Raw genomic sequence first — 17487 nt, forward strand, 5'->3', positions numbered from 1 at the left:
AGGACAATCATCCGAAACACACCAGCGAGTCCACCTCTGAATTGGACCTCTTTGACTACCCCCCCCCCCCCCCCCCAAAAAAAAAAAGGTTTTGGGGTAGTTAAAGAGGTCTTGAAGCCGATTGAAATGCTTTGTCATGATCTTAAACAGGCCGTTAAGTCACGGTACCACCATCATGTTTGACTGTTGTTATGAAATGCTATGTTAGTTTTACACCAGATGTAACAGGACTCAAACCATCAGTCCACAGAATATTATCCCAAAAGTCTTGGTATTTTGGCAAATATGAGACAAGACTTTGTCCTGTTTATTTTCAGCAGTGTTTGAAAAAGGAAAAAAAAAAAAAATGGAGGATGCCATTTTTGACCAGTCTCTTTCTTATTGTTGAATCATGAACTCTGACCAAAGCTGAGGGAAGTGAAGCCTGCGGTTCTTTAAATGTTGTTCTGGGTTCTCTTGTGACTTCCTGGAGAAGTCATTAATGCGCTCTTGGAGTAATTTTGGTAGGCCGGTCACCCCTGGAAAGGTTCAACAGTGTCCCAAGTTTTCTTCTGTTTGTGGATAATGGCTTTCATTGTAGTTCACTGGAGTTCCAAAGCCTTAGGAAATTGCTTTATAACCCTTTCCAGACTGAGATGTCACTGACTTAGTTTCTCAGTTGCTTCTTTAGATCGTGGAATGATTCATTGCTGTTTGAGATAATTTAGCCTACTTCACTCTGTCAGACAGGTTCTATTTAAGCGATTTCAGGGAGTAGTCAGGCATGGGTGAGGCTAGTGAAAATGAACTGTTTTCTGAAAATTGTGGTTATTAACTGTTAATTCATGATTTAACAAGAGGGGCAGTTCCTTTTCCACACAGGACCAGGCATGTTTGAATAGCTTTTCCCCCTTAATGAATAAAATATTTTAAAAACTGGACTTTGCCTTTATTTCGGTTATTTTTCTCTCATATTAAAATTTGTTTGATGATCTGAAACATGTGTGACAAATACGCAAAAAAGAATAAGAACTCAGGAAGCAGGCAAATACTGTTTTTCTCAGCACTGTATAGAGCTGATTTGAATGTCCCTGTTTTCTGTTTCGCCTAAACTTCCTGTTGGACGGTAAACTGGCAGGTGTTTTTTAATGTATGCTCACTCTTAATAAAAACTGCTGTTAGCACTGGATATTTTCTTCCCTTCTGTCCCAAGCAAGTGAAGAACTTTACGTCATTCTGGTACCTTTGAACTCATAATGACATAGTAATACATAATTTATACAGCGGTAGTCTTCAGAACACAAATCTTTTCATTCTTCACAAACCCACATCCACCACACAAGCTATTTCAACTAATACCACCCCTGAAACTCACATGGTGGGACTCATCTTACTAGGTGTGAGCATCTGGAACCACATCACAAAGAAAATGTGCTGGCAGCTATAAAATCAGGACCCTTAGTGATGAACAGTAGACCTCTCATAGCGTGAACCACAGAACATAAATTATTACAGAGAAACTGGAGACAGTTGGGTTGAACAAAATTATATTCAGAACTATAAAATCTACAACTTAAAACTTTGCTTTGCAAGGAGGATCAGACTGGATGCAAATGTAATAAATGCTTCCAACACCATATCGATAATGCAGACTTGCTCACATATTAACACCTCGTTTGTGGATTTAAATGAATAATGTACAAAACTGAATTTCAGATGGCAAGTAACTTAGCATTTCCAGTTTTACTTGTTTTTGGGACCAGAAGTCCAAAACTGTGAAATACACTAAAACCTACATGCGGTCATGTGATGGAAAAAATGTATTTGCAGCACTTTGTGTTGACTTATGAAAAGCAAAGTACACTCTTACAGTTTCCAGATGTATTAAGAGAGTAAATATTTGTCAGGTGCTGCCAAATAAATGTGTGTGCACTTATTTAAAAGCAGAAGTTTTGGCAGTTCGCTATTCTGGAGCATTCAGTCAAGACTGAGAAACTAAAATTCCAAAAGCTACATCTCAGACATTACAGGCCTCAGTTATCATGTTAAATGTTAAGGTTCATGATAGTACAATTAGAAAAAGCCTGAGCAAGTGTGGCTTGTTTGAAAGGCCTTCCATGTGAGAGCCTATTCTCTCTACAAAAACATGGCAGCACAGCTTAGGTTCGCAAAGTTTCATCTGAGCAAATCATAAGAATTTGTGAACAATGTCCTTTAGACAGACAAGACCAAAGTGGAGATATTTGACCATAATGACCAGCACCACATCTGGAGAAAACAAAAGCACAGCCTATCAGCACAAGTAGCTCATATCAACTGTTAGACATGGTGGTGGAAGGATCATGATTTGGGCTTGATTTGTAACCACAGGACTCAGGCATCTTGTAGTCGACCATGAACTCCTTTGTATACCAAAGTATTCTCAAGCTTGGCCGACACTGGGGCAACACGACAATGAGCAATAGCACAACAGCAAATTTACAGCAGAATGGCTGAAAAAGAAAAGAATCAAGGTATTGCGATTGTCCAGTCAGTCCAGAACTCAACCTGATTAAATGCTGTGATGGGAACTGTGAGAGCTGTGCATGAATGAATGCCTGTAAACCACAATGAACTGAATTAACACTATAAAGAAGATTGGGACAAAATTCCTCGATGTGAGACACTGACAAAGTCAGACCGAAAAAGATTCCTTAAAGTTGTTGCTGCTAAAGGTGCTTCTACAAGCTACTGAATCATCAGTGTACTTTTCCCAGGACTGTCATAGGATAAACTGAGTGATTACCTGCATTTTTGTGCTCCATAATGTTTCAGTGTTCAACTGGCATCTTTTAACTGATTATAAAAGAATATGCTAAAATAAAGGATGAAACCAAATTTTCTTTCAGGAGGAAGCTGCAAAAGACTGCATTCAACATCAATTTCCTAAAAACCTTTTTTATTAGAACAAGATGGTGAAACTTGTCAACATGAAACATGAGAATGAACACAACACAGTCCTGTCACCGTTAAAGACATACACACCAGTATCTGTAAGCATGTGTGGTGGATGAAGTTGGGGTCACCTCTGGGAGTAAATCCATGAACCGATGCTCTGCCTGCCAACACGTGATTTTCAAGTTCTCGTGCACTCACTTACATATGCACTCAAACTATGCGTGGTTCACCCTGTCCAAAGCAATGTAGAAACTTTTCTTGTCATCCAAACAGTGCCAGCCGATTGGTCCAATCTCGCAGTCTGCACAGATGAGGTACTTGATCCTCCCCACGTCGTTAGTGAAGCCTACATTCTCAAAAGTGTACATGTCATCCACGAACCAGTGGGCAGTCAGTGTGTCACCGTCCACTGAGGCCTCTGTGCTGCTGAGGCCACTCTTTTTCCGCATGGATGGCAGGAACAGCTGGTGGCAGAAAACACAGGAACAGATGATTTAAAAAACAAAACAAAAAAACTTGTGAAACAGCACAAAATTAGGAGTGAAACAGGGTAAGCATGAAGGGGTTTGTGTCAGCCTCCAGCTCAGATTTAAGTTTCTCTCATCTGTTGAGCACAAATACAGCTCATCTTGAAGAAACAGAGTTAAATCCCTGATTTTCTACTTTGCATTTCAGTGTAAATAGGATGTTTTTCTTTGCATAGAATTAGCCGAGTATGAAAATTTTTTAATAAAAACCTCCAGCACCTGCAGTTGTATTCTGCTCTTCAAAGAGTCAGCATATCCTAAATATCCATGTGCCTTTTGCTCACACATCTGCAGAGCCAAGTCTGTCTTTAGTAACTAAGGCCTAAAGAATACATCTGTTTCCTTTCTTAATTCAGTAGCAGCACCTGCAGTATATTTACTGAAAAGCACCCTGAAGAATCAGTAATTTCATTAATTTATTTATTTATAAAGCACGTTTAATAACAACAGGGAGCTGACCAAAGTGCTGTACAGAGTAACAGGTAAACAATGACATTGACAACAACGACAGGTAAGAAAATTAAAGGAAAATTAAGATAAAAGAATTGGTAACTCTCATGCAGTTTCGAAAGTCAGAGTAAAAAAATATGTTTTAAGATGCGATTTAAAAAGTAACAGTTGGGGCCTTTATAATGTGGAGAGGTAGATCATTCCACATTTTCGGTGCCACAACCGCAAATACCCGATCTCCTCTATGAACCATCCTAGACTTATGTAAGGTAAGGAGCAGGTGATCGCTTGATCGAAGGGCTCTAGAGGGCGTATAAAGCTGCAATAGGTCAGACAAATAGTCTGGTGCCTGGCCAATTAGCACTTTATAAGTCAAAAGTAAGATTTTGAATTTAATTCTAAAATGCACTGGAAGCCAATGAAGGGAAGCAAGCACCGGAGTAATATGTTGGTGTTTCTTCACACGAGTCAAAAGGCGAGCTGCAGCATTCTGTACAAGTTGGAGCCGGGCCAAGCTGGACTGACTGACACCCACATATAGTGAATTGCAGTAATCCAGTTGAGATAAAACAAACGCATGAATTGCTCGTTCCAAATTTCTAAAAGATAAAAAAAGATCTCACTTTGGATAGGAGCCTTAATTTAAAAAAGGACCGCTGGACAACTGAATTAATTTGTTTCTCAAATGTAAGTTTGCTATCCAAGAAAACCCCCAGGGTTTTTACATGCGTTTTAACAGCACATGTTAGGTTGCATAAGTCCAGATCTGGGGCATTGAAATAACAGCTCGGTCCAAAAATAATTACCTCAGTTTTATCCTCATTGAAGGTAAGAAAATTTGAGGCTATCCAGGTTTTAACTTCGTCAAGACATTTGACTAGCGATTCCATGGGCGTGGAGGTGTTTCTATTAAACCGAAGATAAATCTGGGTGTCGTCGGCATATGAGTGAAAGCAAATGTTATGCTTCCTAAAGATTAGGCCTATGGGCAACATGTAGATTGAAAAAAAGAATTGGGCCTAATACGGAACCCTGCGGGACACCACAAGTAAAAGGAGCTGGAGAAGAAATAAAATCATCAAGGCTCACGGAAAAAGTCCTCTCGGAGAGGTACGGCCTAAACCATTCCAAGGGGATACCTTTGATACCACATTGCTCCAAACGGGAGTTCAGAATGATGTGGTCAACAGTATCAAAGGCTGCAGTTAAGTCTAGGAGCAGGAGCACAGCTGGGTCTCCTGAGTCAGTGATTAATAAAATATCATTAAGTATTTTTAGGAGGGCAGTTTCTGTGCTGTGGTGGGTTTTGAAGCCCGACTGGAACTTCTCAAAAATATTATGACTATTTAGAAAGGTTTGTAGCTGCTCAAATACAATCCTTTCTAAAAATTTTGACAGAAACGGAAGCTTGGAAACAGGTCTAAAATTAGCAAGAACTACAGTACCGTAATGACTTTGGTGTTTACAATCATTGGTCATTTTTTATTAGGTACATCTGTTCAATCGCTCATTAATACAAATAGCTAATCAACCAATCACATGTACCTGGCAGCAGACAACCTGCTGAAGTTTAAACTGAGCATAAGAATGCAGAAGAGAATCTGAACGCACAACACCTACCGATCTTCTGATTGTGGCTTACAGCAGGATAACACTCAATGTACGGTAACAGCTCAAATGAACTCAAACTGATTTCTTAAACATAAAAATGAATTTGCTGTACTCAAATCATCTCCACTGTCATTGGATCTCCCAAAAAGCACCTTTGGGATGTGGTGGAACAGGAGTCACATCATGGATCTGCAGCCAACAAATCTGCAGCAACTGTGTGATGTTTTCATGTCAATATGGACCCAAATCTCATGAGGAATTTTTCCACCTTGTTGAATCTCTGCCACAAAGAATTAATGCAGTCCTAAAGACAAAAACTGGTCGAACCTGGTCCTAGCAAGTTGTACCTAATAAAATGACCAGTGAGTGCATATCTGCCTCTGATTGGTTTGTTTCAGCAGCACTTTGGTTTGGCGTTATTATCCTTTGAAGCACACAGGAACTCACTGATATTAAAACGATCAATGTCAAAAGAGACTGAATGCATGCGCCATACCTCCTTCTCCGCTAACACGGCCGTACCGGGGCAGAGCACCTTGGACCCGCAGCGTTGACACAGCACAGACTTGCTGTTTTTGCCGTCATCAGAAACCAGGCTGGATCGGTCCGTGCTTTCTTTCGATTCCTGATCCATGTCGATCCCCAAAGAAGAGCAGGTTTACTCGGACGAACGAGCACAAAGAGGCTCAGGGGAGACTTCCACCAAGAAAACCAGGCTGGTCCAAGAGATCTCCGTTAACTGTAACGGTTAAGGAGATGATGTTAACTAAAGTGCGATCTTAAACAAACAAACAAAAAAAAAGAATAAAGGGAGGGAACGAACAGAAAGGGTGCACCGGAATTACGAGCCGTGCGGAAGTCCCTAATCCTAATTCATTTTTCTTTACGTTCCAAATACAGGTCACACATATTCCTAAACCACAGCTTAAAAAATACATTTAAAAAGATAATTTTAACCTAATGCAGTCCAACGGGATGACCTGTATCTTCATGTGCGCTAACTCCGGATCTGACACTGACAGACATAAAGCTACAGAGCAGAGACATATGTTTTAGACACATGCATTTTAAATTAAGTCAAATAACGCGTACCTATATGCTGCAGAAGATGCTCTGAACAAAACTGCATGAGACAAGCAAGCTAGCCCAAGCTAGGCAAACAATCTGGGTCTCTGTGTGCCAACCAGTAAATGCTCCCGTGTTGAAACACGGAGCTGTGACTTGGTTCCCAGTTAGATTTTATTTTATGTTGTTTTTTTCTTCACTGTTTACCTAACCAACCAACCAACCAACCAACCAACCAAACAAACAAACAAACAAACAAACAAACAAAATCAGCTTAGTTTAGGTTACTTTCCGTACGAAGAAGTATTAGGACCACATTAAAAAATAGTGTCCATTTTAAATATTAAAGTCAAGATTTTGAGATTAAACTCGAAATAGCAAACAAACAAACACGAACTGTAGAGATTCCATTTGTCATTTTAAGCCAAACAGCTGCCACGGCTCCTATGCCCTCTACAAAACGTGTAGATGAGTTAGTGAAACAAAATGATCAGTTGTCTTATCGTGTCCTGTGTTACAACATACAGGACGTGATCATCGAGTCCAAAGCGGGTGGATTATGGCTATCCTTGCATCTGACCATTGCCAGCCATTTCATTTTCTATAAATCCGGCCACCAGATGCAGCTTTCTGCTTTCTCTCTTCAGTTTCTTTATACTTACCGCCACAATTTCCTTGTAACTAAAACCGAATCCGAAGTAAGATTTCACTATCCCATCTACACAAGGCATTTTGTAGAGGGTATAACAGCCGTGGCAGTTTGTCTTAAAACAAAAACTGTAATCTCCACATTTTGACTTTATTTTCAAAATGATACTCCTTCATATGTATACCAGAGCCTACTTGAGTATTGAATATTAGGAAAATCAGTACAGGTATTATAATAAAGCCTCATCAGTTATCATAACAAATTAACAAGTATCTGCTTGCCCAAGTTAGTTTTCCCCAAAAGTTCCCCAAATCATTTCACTTAGTTTTTATTTTAGTTAACTATAATAACCTTGTTTCCAATGTGTGGGCCGCGATCTTGCAAGTGAGCCGTCAGAGGTAATTTCCTGTATAAATAATTCAATTGCCTGAAATCCCTCTCACCATGTGTGTTGCCCTGTGGTAGGACAAACAGACTGAGATGGAGCTACTTTACGAATACCTTAACACTGAACCTCAATAGACACTGACTTCAACCACCTCCACCTTCTCTTTCTGCAATCATTTCTCTGGTGTATAATATCACAGCTAATGATCAATATCTTCAAATGATTCGAATTCTCTTTGCAATATTGCCTATTTTTTAGCTAAGTCACGATGATGTACATGCAGTTTCATGCTGCTCCTTAACATGAATGCTTTTTGTTACCACATTATTACCATCTCATGTAGTACTTTTGTAGATCTTATGTAGTACTTAGTACTATAACTTTAAAAAAAAAAAACTATGGGATAAGATGCACTCATATATGCTGAATCAAATGACAATCCTTATGAAATAAATTTTATAAGATCAGATGAGGATAAAATCCTTTGGCTCTCAAATTTACCTTAGGAATCCCAATGGAGTTTTGACTTGTGTTTTGAAATGCAGTTTAAAATTGTCATGAAATGTTAACATTGTAAAAAGAAACTGAACTAGTCAAGCCACAGGGTTTAAAAAATACAATCAGAACACAAAAATAATATTCTGTTATTACAGGTGTATTTTTCTTTGAGTCAGTGCTGCAGTATAATTATAGCTAGCAAATGATGGATAAAATAAAAAAGAGGGTTACATATAAAATATTTGTAGGAGTACTATAAAGTAAACAAATTACGTCTACTAAGTATCCCTGCTGACATGCAGCTGACCTGAGAAAAAGAACTAATATTTTAGGCTCCTGCGTAGTACAATATCGCACCCGCACCCCCCCCCCCCAAAAAAAACAAAACATGTCAAACTGCATATACTTTATAGCTAAACATTTATCACCTTCAGTAAGTTTGAGGCTTCATTTGTGAATTAAAAATATTAAGTGTGTTCAGGAGTGCAGTTTTGCTAACACAGCAGTTTACATTTAATTTGTACCACTGACGACATGATACAATCAAATTATGTTTGAACAAACATCAAACCACAAAGGAAAGCACTGAAACATGGTACAGATTATATTCTCGACATAACTGAGAAGAAGTAGACCATGAATGCGTTTGTCTTCATTTTTTAAACTGGTGATGTGTCATTTGAATTTTCAAGTCATACATTCCTGTGACTGATGCTGAACCTGCTGAATGTATGTTAATGTAATCAGCTGCTTGTAGTCCCTGAACCTTTAAAATGTACACTGGAGAAAACTGGACACCACATTTTCACGTGTGGAAAAGAATTTATTACAATAATTTTCCAAGATTACCATTAATAAATATTTAGGTTTACATTTCTGTGAAATGTATGATTTATCACTTTCTACACAGGACATTACACAAAGTCAAGAATACACATTGTTTTAGTCTTTGTAATAAAGCTTGAATAAGTTCATCTAGAAAAAGGAGTCTTAAATTGAAGTTCATACAACCTATCAATGGAAGTGTAAGTGTAATGCAAATCCAGTAATGATTCGATTGGGAGAAGAAGAAAAACAAAAATTGTTATTTTTTATTTATATATATATATATATATATATATATATATATATATATATATATATATATATATATATATATATATATATATATATATATATATATATATATATATATATATATATATATATATATGGCAAGGAAAAACAAGAAAAATCAACATCTGGAAATCCTTGATACTCCCTTGACTCTTAAGATAGGCCATTTTATTTAAAAACATTTCCATTGGCCTAAGGCACAGGAATACTAAAACTTTATACAGAGCATGTTTCCTCATATGGATTCTAAGTTTTTTAATTTAATAATGTACGCTAAGGTGTATTTGATATTTATACCTCTCATTTCATTTGAGATCTAGCACAAAAGAAAAACCTCTGACAAAAACGCAATTGAACCAATCCATATCTGTACATTGTGCGTAGCCCAGGAACTAACTCTAGAAATTAATCCATGAAGTGCTGGGTGACTGATAAATAATGACTGGGTAGTTCTTGTCACCTCAATGTTTCAAGCATCTTAGTTTAACCTGAACTAAGCTGATTTATTTTTATACAGCAGCTACAAACTCTTAGGGCTTTTCTGTGCCATTAAATGATTTGAAAATGATCCATTTGGGATTTTTCTTGATTTAAACGACGCAACAGAAGCAGAAAAGAAACATCCAACCCTGTGTGGATCTGATTAGCTTTAATCCATGTGTTATTCAGACACTTACTGTGCGTAGCTCTTATTTATGGGGCCTAAGCTCTAAGCTTTATTCAAAAATTATTTATCCGTTTGCTGAGCAGGGAGTCTCCACATGAACAAATGAGCTGTGGATGAGCTGGAGTTAGCCAAGAGGCAGTTTTCCTCCTCCAGGCATATGGTTCAAAGTCACCCTAAAACCACACAAGAATGTAACACTTAAGCTTTGACCGGGCTTTCAGATAAACTTGTGGTTTATTGCTGAGTGGGCTTATGTAACAGATAAATGAATATGTGCCGGTACACACACCAAAACAGACAAACAAAAACAAAAAACAAGTGCTGACAACCATGCCGAAAACTAGATGCTCCCAACCAGCTAAGCTGTCTTCAGTTGCTCTACACCAAACTCTTGCTGGACAGCACATTCATCTACTAGCTTCCATGGAAAATAGGAAAGGAATGGTTTACAGTATGTGCCTTCTTCTACAGCACAAATTGGTGATAAATGACAAAGTGGCTGGGGTACTAGTAAGCTGCAGTTTCAGGAATACATGACTTTTTTTGGGCTAAAATCCCACCTTTATCTTAGCTGAAAATGCAGATTTTAAGCTTAATAACAATTTTATTAACAAGTAGCGCCTGTTTCCACCATGGTACATTGGCTAGTTAATGCTACTTTATTGAAGCAAAAAGGAGCCAAAGCAGAAAGATCACAAAAAACCCAAACAAGATGTTAAAAAACATCAGAAGTATAGAAGGAGGAATAAGTGACTGTTTTGAATTCCAGCAGCATTTTGTGTTTGTGTGTGTGTGTGTGAGAGAGAAAGAGGGGGCTATAGAGAAAAGTTTAAGTCACAGTCAAGCCTCTCAGAGCAGAGAGTCATCTGTGCATCCTCCCTCGAGGCCGTATCGGAACTCCTGCAGGTTGGAAACGCCATAGAAATGGATGAACGCTGCTGCCACGACCAGAACATGAAAAATCTGATGAGAATGGAACTGACAGAAAGAAAGATGTGCATATTAGCAGCATTTATTATCATTTGCTTGGTATTTAAACAAACTACCAAAGATACATCCAGAGGCTACTGCTGAGTATAACTGTTCCTTTAGTCACTCACTCCCTTCTAAACCTACAATAGACTGTAAATACTGAGCTTTGAACTTGCTCAGACCACTACTGACTGCGTGCATGTTTGAGGGAGGAAAAACTTACCCAGATGTCGCACTTGCCAGGGAAAAAGCGTTCAGGGATCCTGGCTGCGTACAGACCAGCGCCAGTGATATACATGGCCCCCATCAGGTAGAACCAACCCATCTGGCCGACTGTGGTTGCCTTAACAAAGCCCTCCTCAATGGTGAAGTGCATGGTGGGAACAATGCCACTTAGTCCGAGACCCATGAAGACGCCTAGAAACATGGATTGCAGTTACGTGTTATTAGTTTCCTGAAAATATCCCCACTGCTCAGAAGAGGAATAAATGGAGGTGTGATAAAACTGCAACCAAAACAAACTGCTGCAAGTGTAAACAGTGTGTATGTTCTTTTACTGGCGCCCACCTGCTCTTGTAGGTCTGTGCCGAGGTGTAGAGAATCGGTCCCACTGGGCGACAATGATGGCGGCAATGCCGAGGATACATACAATGGTGAGGTAGATAAGGCGAGGCTGAGGGGAACAATAGAATGAGTAGTACAGCCAGGGCACGAAGGAGCCCATGATTAGGAGGGCGATCCCCGAGTAGTCAAGCCTGAGGAGAGAAAATGAGTGTTTGTATAGAAGACCTACAACAGAAATATCAAACTCATTTTACACTGCCGACCACATACAGCCCACTTTGATCTTAAGTGGAACGCACCAGTTTCACTCCTCTTTCTGTCGGTTTAGAAAGTTTTGAAATATTTTAATATTAAAAAAAAGTGCAAGTTCAGAAATGCCTCTAAGTTTTTCTAGATGAGAACGAAATGCTGCTTTGGTCTTAAATTGTAACAAATAAATCTGTAAAATTACAGAAAAAGTTCTGTTAGCTCACTGTGCAGACTGTCCTGCAATAATAAAACAGATAATTTTTGTTAACTGAGAGAATGTCCTCTTTTTTTCCTTTTACGGTGAACCCAATGTAAAAAAAACAAAAAACAAAAAATCCCCAAACAAACCCTCAAACAAAATCATACATTTTGTTAGTAGACAGTGAAAAAACAGGAACTTTCTGTCATTTAATTGTTTATCTATTACTTAGTTACTTTGGTGTAGTATGAATGGATATAGTGGAAGTCTTTATCAGTAGGAAAGGATGTAAAACCTGTGAAAATACAGTTAAAAGTCTAAAATGCATTCTGTGCTTCACATTTTTCAAAGCCATCAGGTGGGCTAGATTGGAGTCTTTTGCGGACTGATTCTGGGCCCCAGGCCTTAAGCTGCAACACCCATAATCTAGAAGAAGCAAAAACTAAAAACTTTTTCATGTTTCTGAAAAAGGAAAACAACAGAACTTTGTTTCCAGGTCTATTCAAAACATATTGTTGAAATATGATAACTGCCATGTAAACATGAGCTGTGGGTATATTAAGTATAGTGATGCTTCAAGTCTGCCACAATAAATACTCTGCATCTTTAACCACAGATCAATAAAAGCACTGACAAACTCTGGGGTCAGGTTCTTGTTAAATGACCCTTGGAACATGGACAAAAAGGGTTGGCATCAAATAACTAGCTCCCCCTGTTCTTACAGTAATATATGTGTGTGTGTGTGTGTGTGTGTGTGTGTGTGTGTGTGTGTGTGTGTGTGTGTGTGTGTGTGTGTGTGTATATATCAGTTAAACATCCAAACAGAAACATGTTTTAAAATAAATACTAAAGTCACTTGATGATTAAACAAAAACTATAGAGGATTTAGCATAGCGTTATAAATATTTAATCAATATTACACAACACTCAAGGCGACAAGTACGAGTTGCATGTGTGATTTGAAGATGCGACTGAACTTTAACAGCCTCCATAAACAAATGAAATTTTATTTAGTCTGACAGAAATTAATCGTTCATGATGTGCAAAGCACCATTTGACAGTGTGAGGCCTTACTTGGAGAATGTGCGAGACACTTTCTCAGAGTGGCAGTAGACCGTATGAAAAAGCCAGGAGAAGCTGAGGCAAAGCACAGCACCCAGGAAGAACATCCCAAACACAACCTTCTCTTGCAGTGGGGCCATAAAATACATGTTGGGCCGCAGCATGGTTAATGTGCCCAGACATAGGAATAAGATCAGCCCTGAGAAAGACAAAACAGGCAGGAAATATGCAGAATGACTCAGATGAAAATATTTTTGACCATAATGAAAATTTTTATCTGCTGCTAATCAGTTTGTAACACTCACCTAACAGGTGAGTCCAGATGTTTCCTGTTTCAGTGTGAATTCTGAAGATGCTTCCGAAACAGGCCCGGAAGGATGGCATGGGTGGTCGATGTCCGTGCAGGAGGTAATCATTGTCCTTCAGCCACTCTGGCAGGACATGAAAAGGGATTACTCTCCAGCGCCCCTCCCAGACCTGAAAAACAAGAATAACTTTTGCTCAGAGAGGCATAAATTCTGAGTTTATTGTGAGGGTCTTCAAATAAAACACACAGAAAAATGAAAAACAATACAGGAGTTATATTCAGCATGTTAAAGATTGTGTATGAATTAAAAACAAAAAAACAAAAACCAAATATGGAAACATGTCTGAGAGTTTGAAGGCAAAATTAAACAGACCAATATTATAAAAAAAAACTAAAAAAAAAACTCTGTAAATGTGTTGTTACAGAACTGTGACCTAGATATGAAAGACATTTTTCAGTACAAAAAAAGAAGTGCTCATCATTGCTCTTGTGTGGACTACTTACTTAATGAACACAGTTTCTTGTGATTTATTAAGAACACTGACATATTCTTAATAAGCCAATTCATTAGTCTTTTTCCCTCAACGAGTTCTGTTTAAGCATTAAAAGACAATTTTGGTTTTTTTGTTTTACCTTATGTACAAACTCCTCCATCTTCTCCATAGCATGGTGAGCCTGTAGCGGTAAGGTCAGAACCTCACCCACCTCATCATCCTCCTCTTCCTCATCAGCAAGCATTGCGGCTCCCTTTAAAGAGGTTATGACACTACTGAAGTTACAGAGAAATAACAGCTTCTTTCTTTGTTGCTTATTCTGAAACAGTCCTACCTCAGAATGGACACTTTTGGATACTCCCTGCCGCGCCCCTCCCTCTTCCAGCAATGGCCCCAGCTCCATCAGCTCAACATCTGGGACCTGGCAGTCCTCAGAGATCCGGCAGTCTGCATCACTGGCAGACCCGTTTCGGCCTGACATAGGGAGACTGCCTGATGATCCACTCACAGTCGATGTATTCTGCTTCAGATGGTATACTTGAATTTCCTCCTGGGGGGCACCAGAATTGCAATCAGCTTTACAATCTAAGTATGTCAACACCTTCATGTAGTCTGACTCCAGTTCTCTTCAGTCCTCGAAACACTCAGTGATTAAAACTACACAACTAAAGACTGCAACAAAAATAATAAACTAATAAAAGAAAAGTAAAAACAACCACAATTAAATAACGAATATCTATGATAAGACTGATATTACGTTATCTACAGACAAAAATGCCTCACAATGCAAATGAGCTAGAATTAATTATGAGATGATAACTGTGGAGGCAAGAGGCCAACAGTATTATTGGCTGATATCTCTGTTGTACAGGATAAAAGACTCATTTCGAAGCACCCAGAGCACAACCGGAAGAAATAAAAATGAACTGCTTTGTCCACGACTTGAATTCGGAATATTTAAAAGAACTAAACAAAGAAAATCAGGATATGTTGTGTTTTGTATTTAGAACCTGACAAGTATGTCAACTAATATGGAGCTCTAGACCAGGGATGTCACCTAAAACCTGGTCTGAAAGGGGATCAGCTTTAAGTAACTGAGAACACAAAAGCAGAGCCTGCCAGTAAGGAGAAAAGAGGTGACTGACTTTAACCTACATATTTAAATAAGCAGGATTTGAATGTAACATGTTAAGTTTACATTTATCAAATGAAGGGTATATCCTATGAACGCTGACGCTGATGTTAAACACTTTTCTTTTTTTTGTGCCTGCAGTAAAATAAAGCCATCAGTCCAATTTGCTTCAATTGACCTCATTTGTAAGTGAAGTTTCTCTTTCCATGTTACTGTGTCACTATTAGTAAGCTGCTATATTATATTACTATAAAACATTTAGTATAAATAGTCTGCATTGCCTTGCTTCAGGTTTATGCCTAACTGAGAATAAGCCTTTGTAGAAAAACAAAGTGAACAATGAACGCAATCTGTCTGTGATGCCTTGTTTTTTGATTAAAGTTTAACGGTTATTTCTGCACTTCTGATAAACAAAATGTCCTGTGCTTCAGGAAATGAGCCCCGCTTAACAAAACTGGTTAGAAAAAAATCACTTTATTACAGATAAATGCTGCTGATTTCCTACTTTCACTCTAAATGAAACCTCTTAAGAGGTTCTCAATAACTCATCTATGCCATAAACCCATCTACTTGTCATTTCATAGGGCTTCAACAGCTCAATAATTAGCACTCACGAAGAAATTAATACGTCTAGTACTTCTAAGAAAACAAAGGACATTAATGTGAGCTTCGCATGAAACCCCTGTGTTACTGACCAAAAAAATAACAACAAGGAAACAAAAGAAGTAGCTAAACTTGTTTAGCTGTACGTCTCCGGACAAGTACAGCACGACGGCAATTCTTATTTCAGACAGGATAACGATTTATGTAACCCTAATACTGACTGCATACATAACACATTTAACCATTTTACTGTTTAGCCCAGGCTCCCAGACGGATGTTGATTAACGTTAGCACAGCGTCAGACGAAACAGGGACAACAAAATGTAAACAACACCAAAATACAGAGGATTTGATACAAATTCTCAGTATCAGTACGCTTTCTTACACTTTTTAAAGAGTAAAGCATTAATTGTAACCTTCTCCGACAACGCTTATAATGAGCTGGTCTGAGGTGCTATAATATCAGGTTGCTAACGTTTCCTTTAAGCTAGCGCCGAGCTGTCGCTGAGGAGGGGACAATTTTCAGAGAATTAACTTAATAATAAAAGTATTTACGAATTCATCAGTCTGAAGTATTATCTAGAAGCTTTACTGTCCCAAGATTCTTTATGACAAGTTCATTTAAAGCAGAAAAGTTACCTGGCAGGGTAGCCTTCAAACCAGGAAGGTGAATTATTTACCGACAAGAAACACAATTCTTTCCGGAAGTTGAAATCTCTTTTGTAAGCCGAATCCAGTTCTCCTTCCAAAATAAAAGCATCCATTCGAATGTCGAGAACAAGTCAGACGTCTTCATGAAGTCAGAAAAGGTTTTTAAATTATTAATTTTAGTCAGTGCAATTCCAAAATGACTTAAACAATGTAAAAATATTGTTTTTAAATGTAAATGTTTACAAATGTAAAACAGACAATAGTGCAGACCCCCAGCCCATTACACAATAACTGGTAGGACTGATATGATACATAGGCGAATGCGTAGTGTTGGAATCTTTGCATTGGCGATTTACATTTCTGTAGATGTCTTGGGCATTTACCCAATATATCTGTAAATGATGTTCATCGACTTGTCGATATTTTTGCACAAAATAAGTCCCGATGTCCTGATGCGGTCTGCTGCCATAACAGTCAAGAAAATGTTTTTATATGCTCCTGTTGTTGCATATAGCTCTTTTATTGCAATTTTTTATACTTGTCTACTTGTCTTTTTTAAAATCTAATTTTATCCCACGTCGTCCGTTGACAGTCACCAAACGTGATTTTGTTGCATTTTTTTAAAATTACAAATAAATAATCTTAATCTTAAATCTAAATGATATCAAAATTAATTTACTATCGTGTATAACTATTACACTTTCGTTTCTTCTAATTAGCTTTTGTTTTGAGTTTAGCCATTTATTCGTTTCAGCAATAATTTAACTCTTTATAATTATTCCACTTTGGAAGGATTTTATTATTGTTTGTACAACACTTTTTGAAGTGTTGTGTCAAACACTAAATATAAGGACATTTCTGTATAATTTGTGTGTACAATATTGGTCAGTATCTATTTTTATTTCAATTAACCAAAATTGTAATTTTCAGTTATTGCATCTACAGTAGCAATTTAAAAATCCTAACGTTGCCTCGTTTACCAGTTATCATGTCCACAAATGTGGGTGTCCACGCCGCCTGCCAGGCGGTGATGATAATAACCCATCAGCCTTTTATGACAGAGGGATTAAAAGTAGACTTGTGCAGCTTTTTGGAAACACTAAGAATATACATGGTAATATTTTTTTTTTTTTTACCATCTCAGATATAAAACACCTGCTGTTATGGGTAATGTCTCAAATATTAATGCAAATTTTCTATTTACAGTTTATCAAATTGGGTTTCTCCCTTCAATGTTAATAATAATTAATGTTAATAGTAATTAATAGTAACTGGTATTCAGATCAATGCTTAACCTGTAAATATTAAAGTGTCCAAAAAACAAAGAAAAACAAAAACATTCCACTCACATTAATGAGGATGTCTTT

At 37.9% G+C, this 17487-nt stretch overlaps 2 protein-coding genes across 2 annotated transcripts; both read right to left on the bottom strand.

Moving 5' to 3' along the window:
• Positions 1-2900: 2900 nt before the first annotated feature.
• Positions 2901-6731, bottom strand: rabif (RAB interacting factor). Its single transcript, XM_085406325.1, has 3 exons — positions 6597-6731; positions 6001-6243; positions 2901-3380 (listed from the first exon to the last, which is right to left on the bottom strand). The coding sequence occupies exons 2-3, from the start codon at positions 6136-6138 to the stop codon at positions 3132-3134; spliced, it is 387 nt and encodes a 128-aa protein (XP_085262451.1). The 5' UTR covers positions 6139-6243; positions 6597-6731; the 3' UTR covers positions 2901-3131.
• A 2559-nt stretch (positions 6732-9290) lies between these two features.
• adipor1a (adiponectin receptor 1a) lies at positions 9291-16212 on the bottom strand. The gene is made up of 8 exons (XM_085406326.1): positions 16109-16212; positions 14069-14284; positions 13874-13987; positions 13239-13410; positions 12946-13132; positions 11427-11614; positions 11083-11276; positions 9291-10865 (listed from the first exon to the last, which is right to left on the bottom strand). The coding sequence occupies exons 2-8, from the start codon at positions 14213-14215 to the stop codon at positions 10737-10739; spliced, it is 1131 nt and encodes a 376-aa protein (XP_085262452.1). The 5' UTR covers positions 14216-14284; positions 16109-16212; the 3' UTR covers positions 9291-10736.
• Positions 16213-17487: the final 1275 nt, after the last annotated feature.

Source organism: Rhamphochromis longiceps, linkage group LG5 (assembly GCF_057381845.1).
Source record: "Rhamphochromis longiceps isolate RC_006_pf linkage group LG5, R_longiceps_female_GT1.1, whole genome shotgun sequence".
Lineage (NCBI taxonomy): Eukaryota > Metazoa > Chordata > Actinopteri > Cichliformes > Cichlidae > Rhamphochromis > Rhamphochromis longiceps.

Excerpts from the sequence above, each read along its gene's own strand:
- rabif (XM_085406325.1), bottom strand. The coding sequence starts at position 6,138 with ATGGATCAGGAATCGAAAGAAAGCACGGACCGATCCAGCCTGGTTTCT. Across the intron at positions 3,381-6,000 it reads CCGTGTTAGCGGAGAAGGAG|CTGTTCCTGCCATCCATGCG; the intron begins GTATGGCGCATG and ends TTCTGCCACCAG.
- adipor1a (XM_085406326.1), bottom strand. The coding sequence starts at position 14,215 with ATGTCAGGCCGAAACGGGTCTGCCAGTGATGCAGACTGCCGGATCTCT. Across the intron at positions 13,133-13,238 it reads CATCTGGACTCACCTGTTAG|GGCTGATCTTATTCCTATGT; the intron begins GTGAGTGTTACA and ends TGTCTTTCTCAG. Across the intron at positions 10,866-11,082 it reads CTGGCAAGTGCGACATCTGG|TTCCATTCTCATCAGATTTT; the intron begins GTAAGTTTTTCC and ends TCTTTCTGTCAG.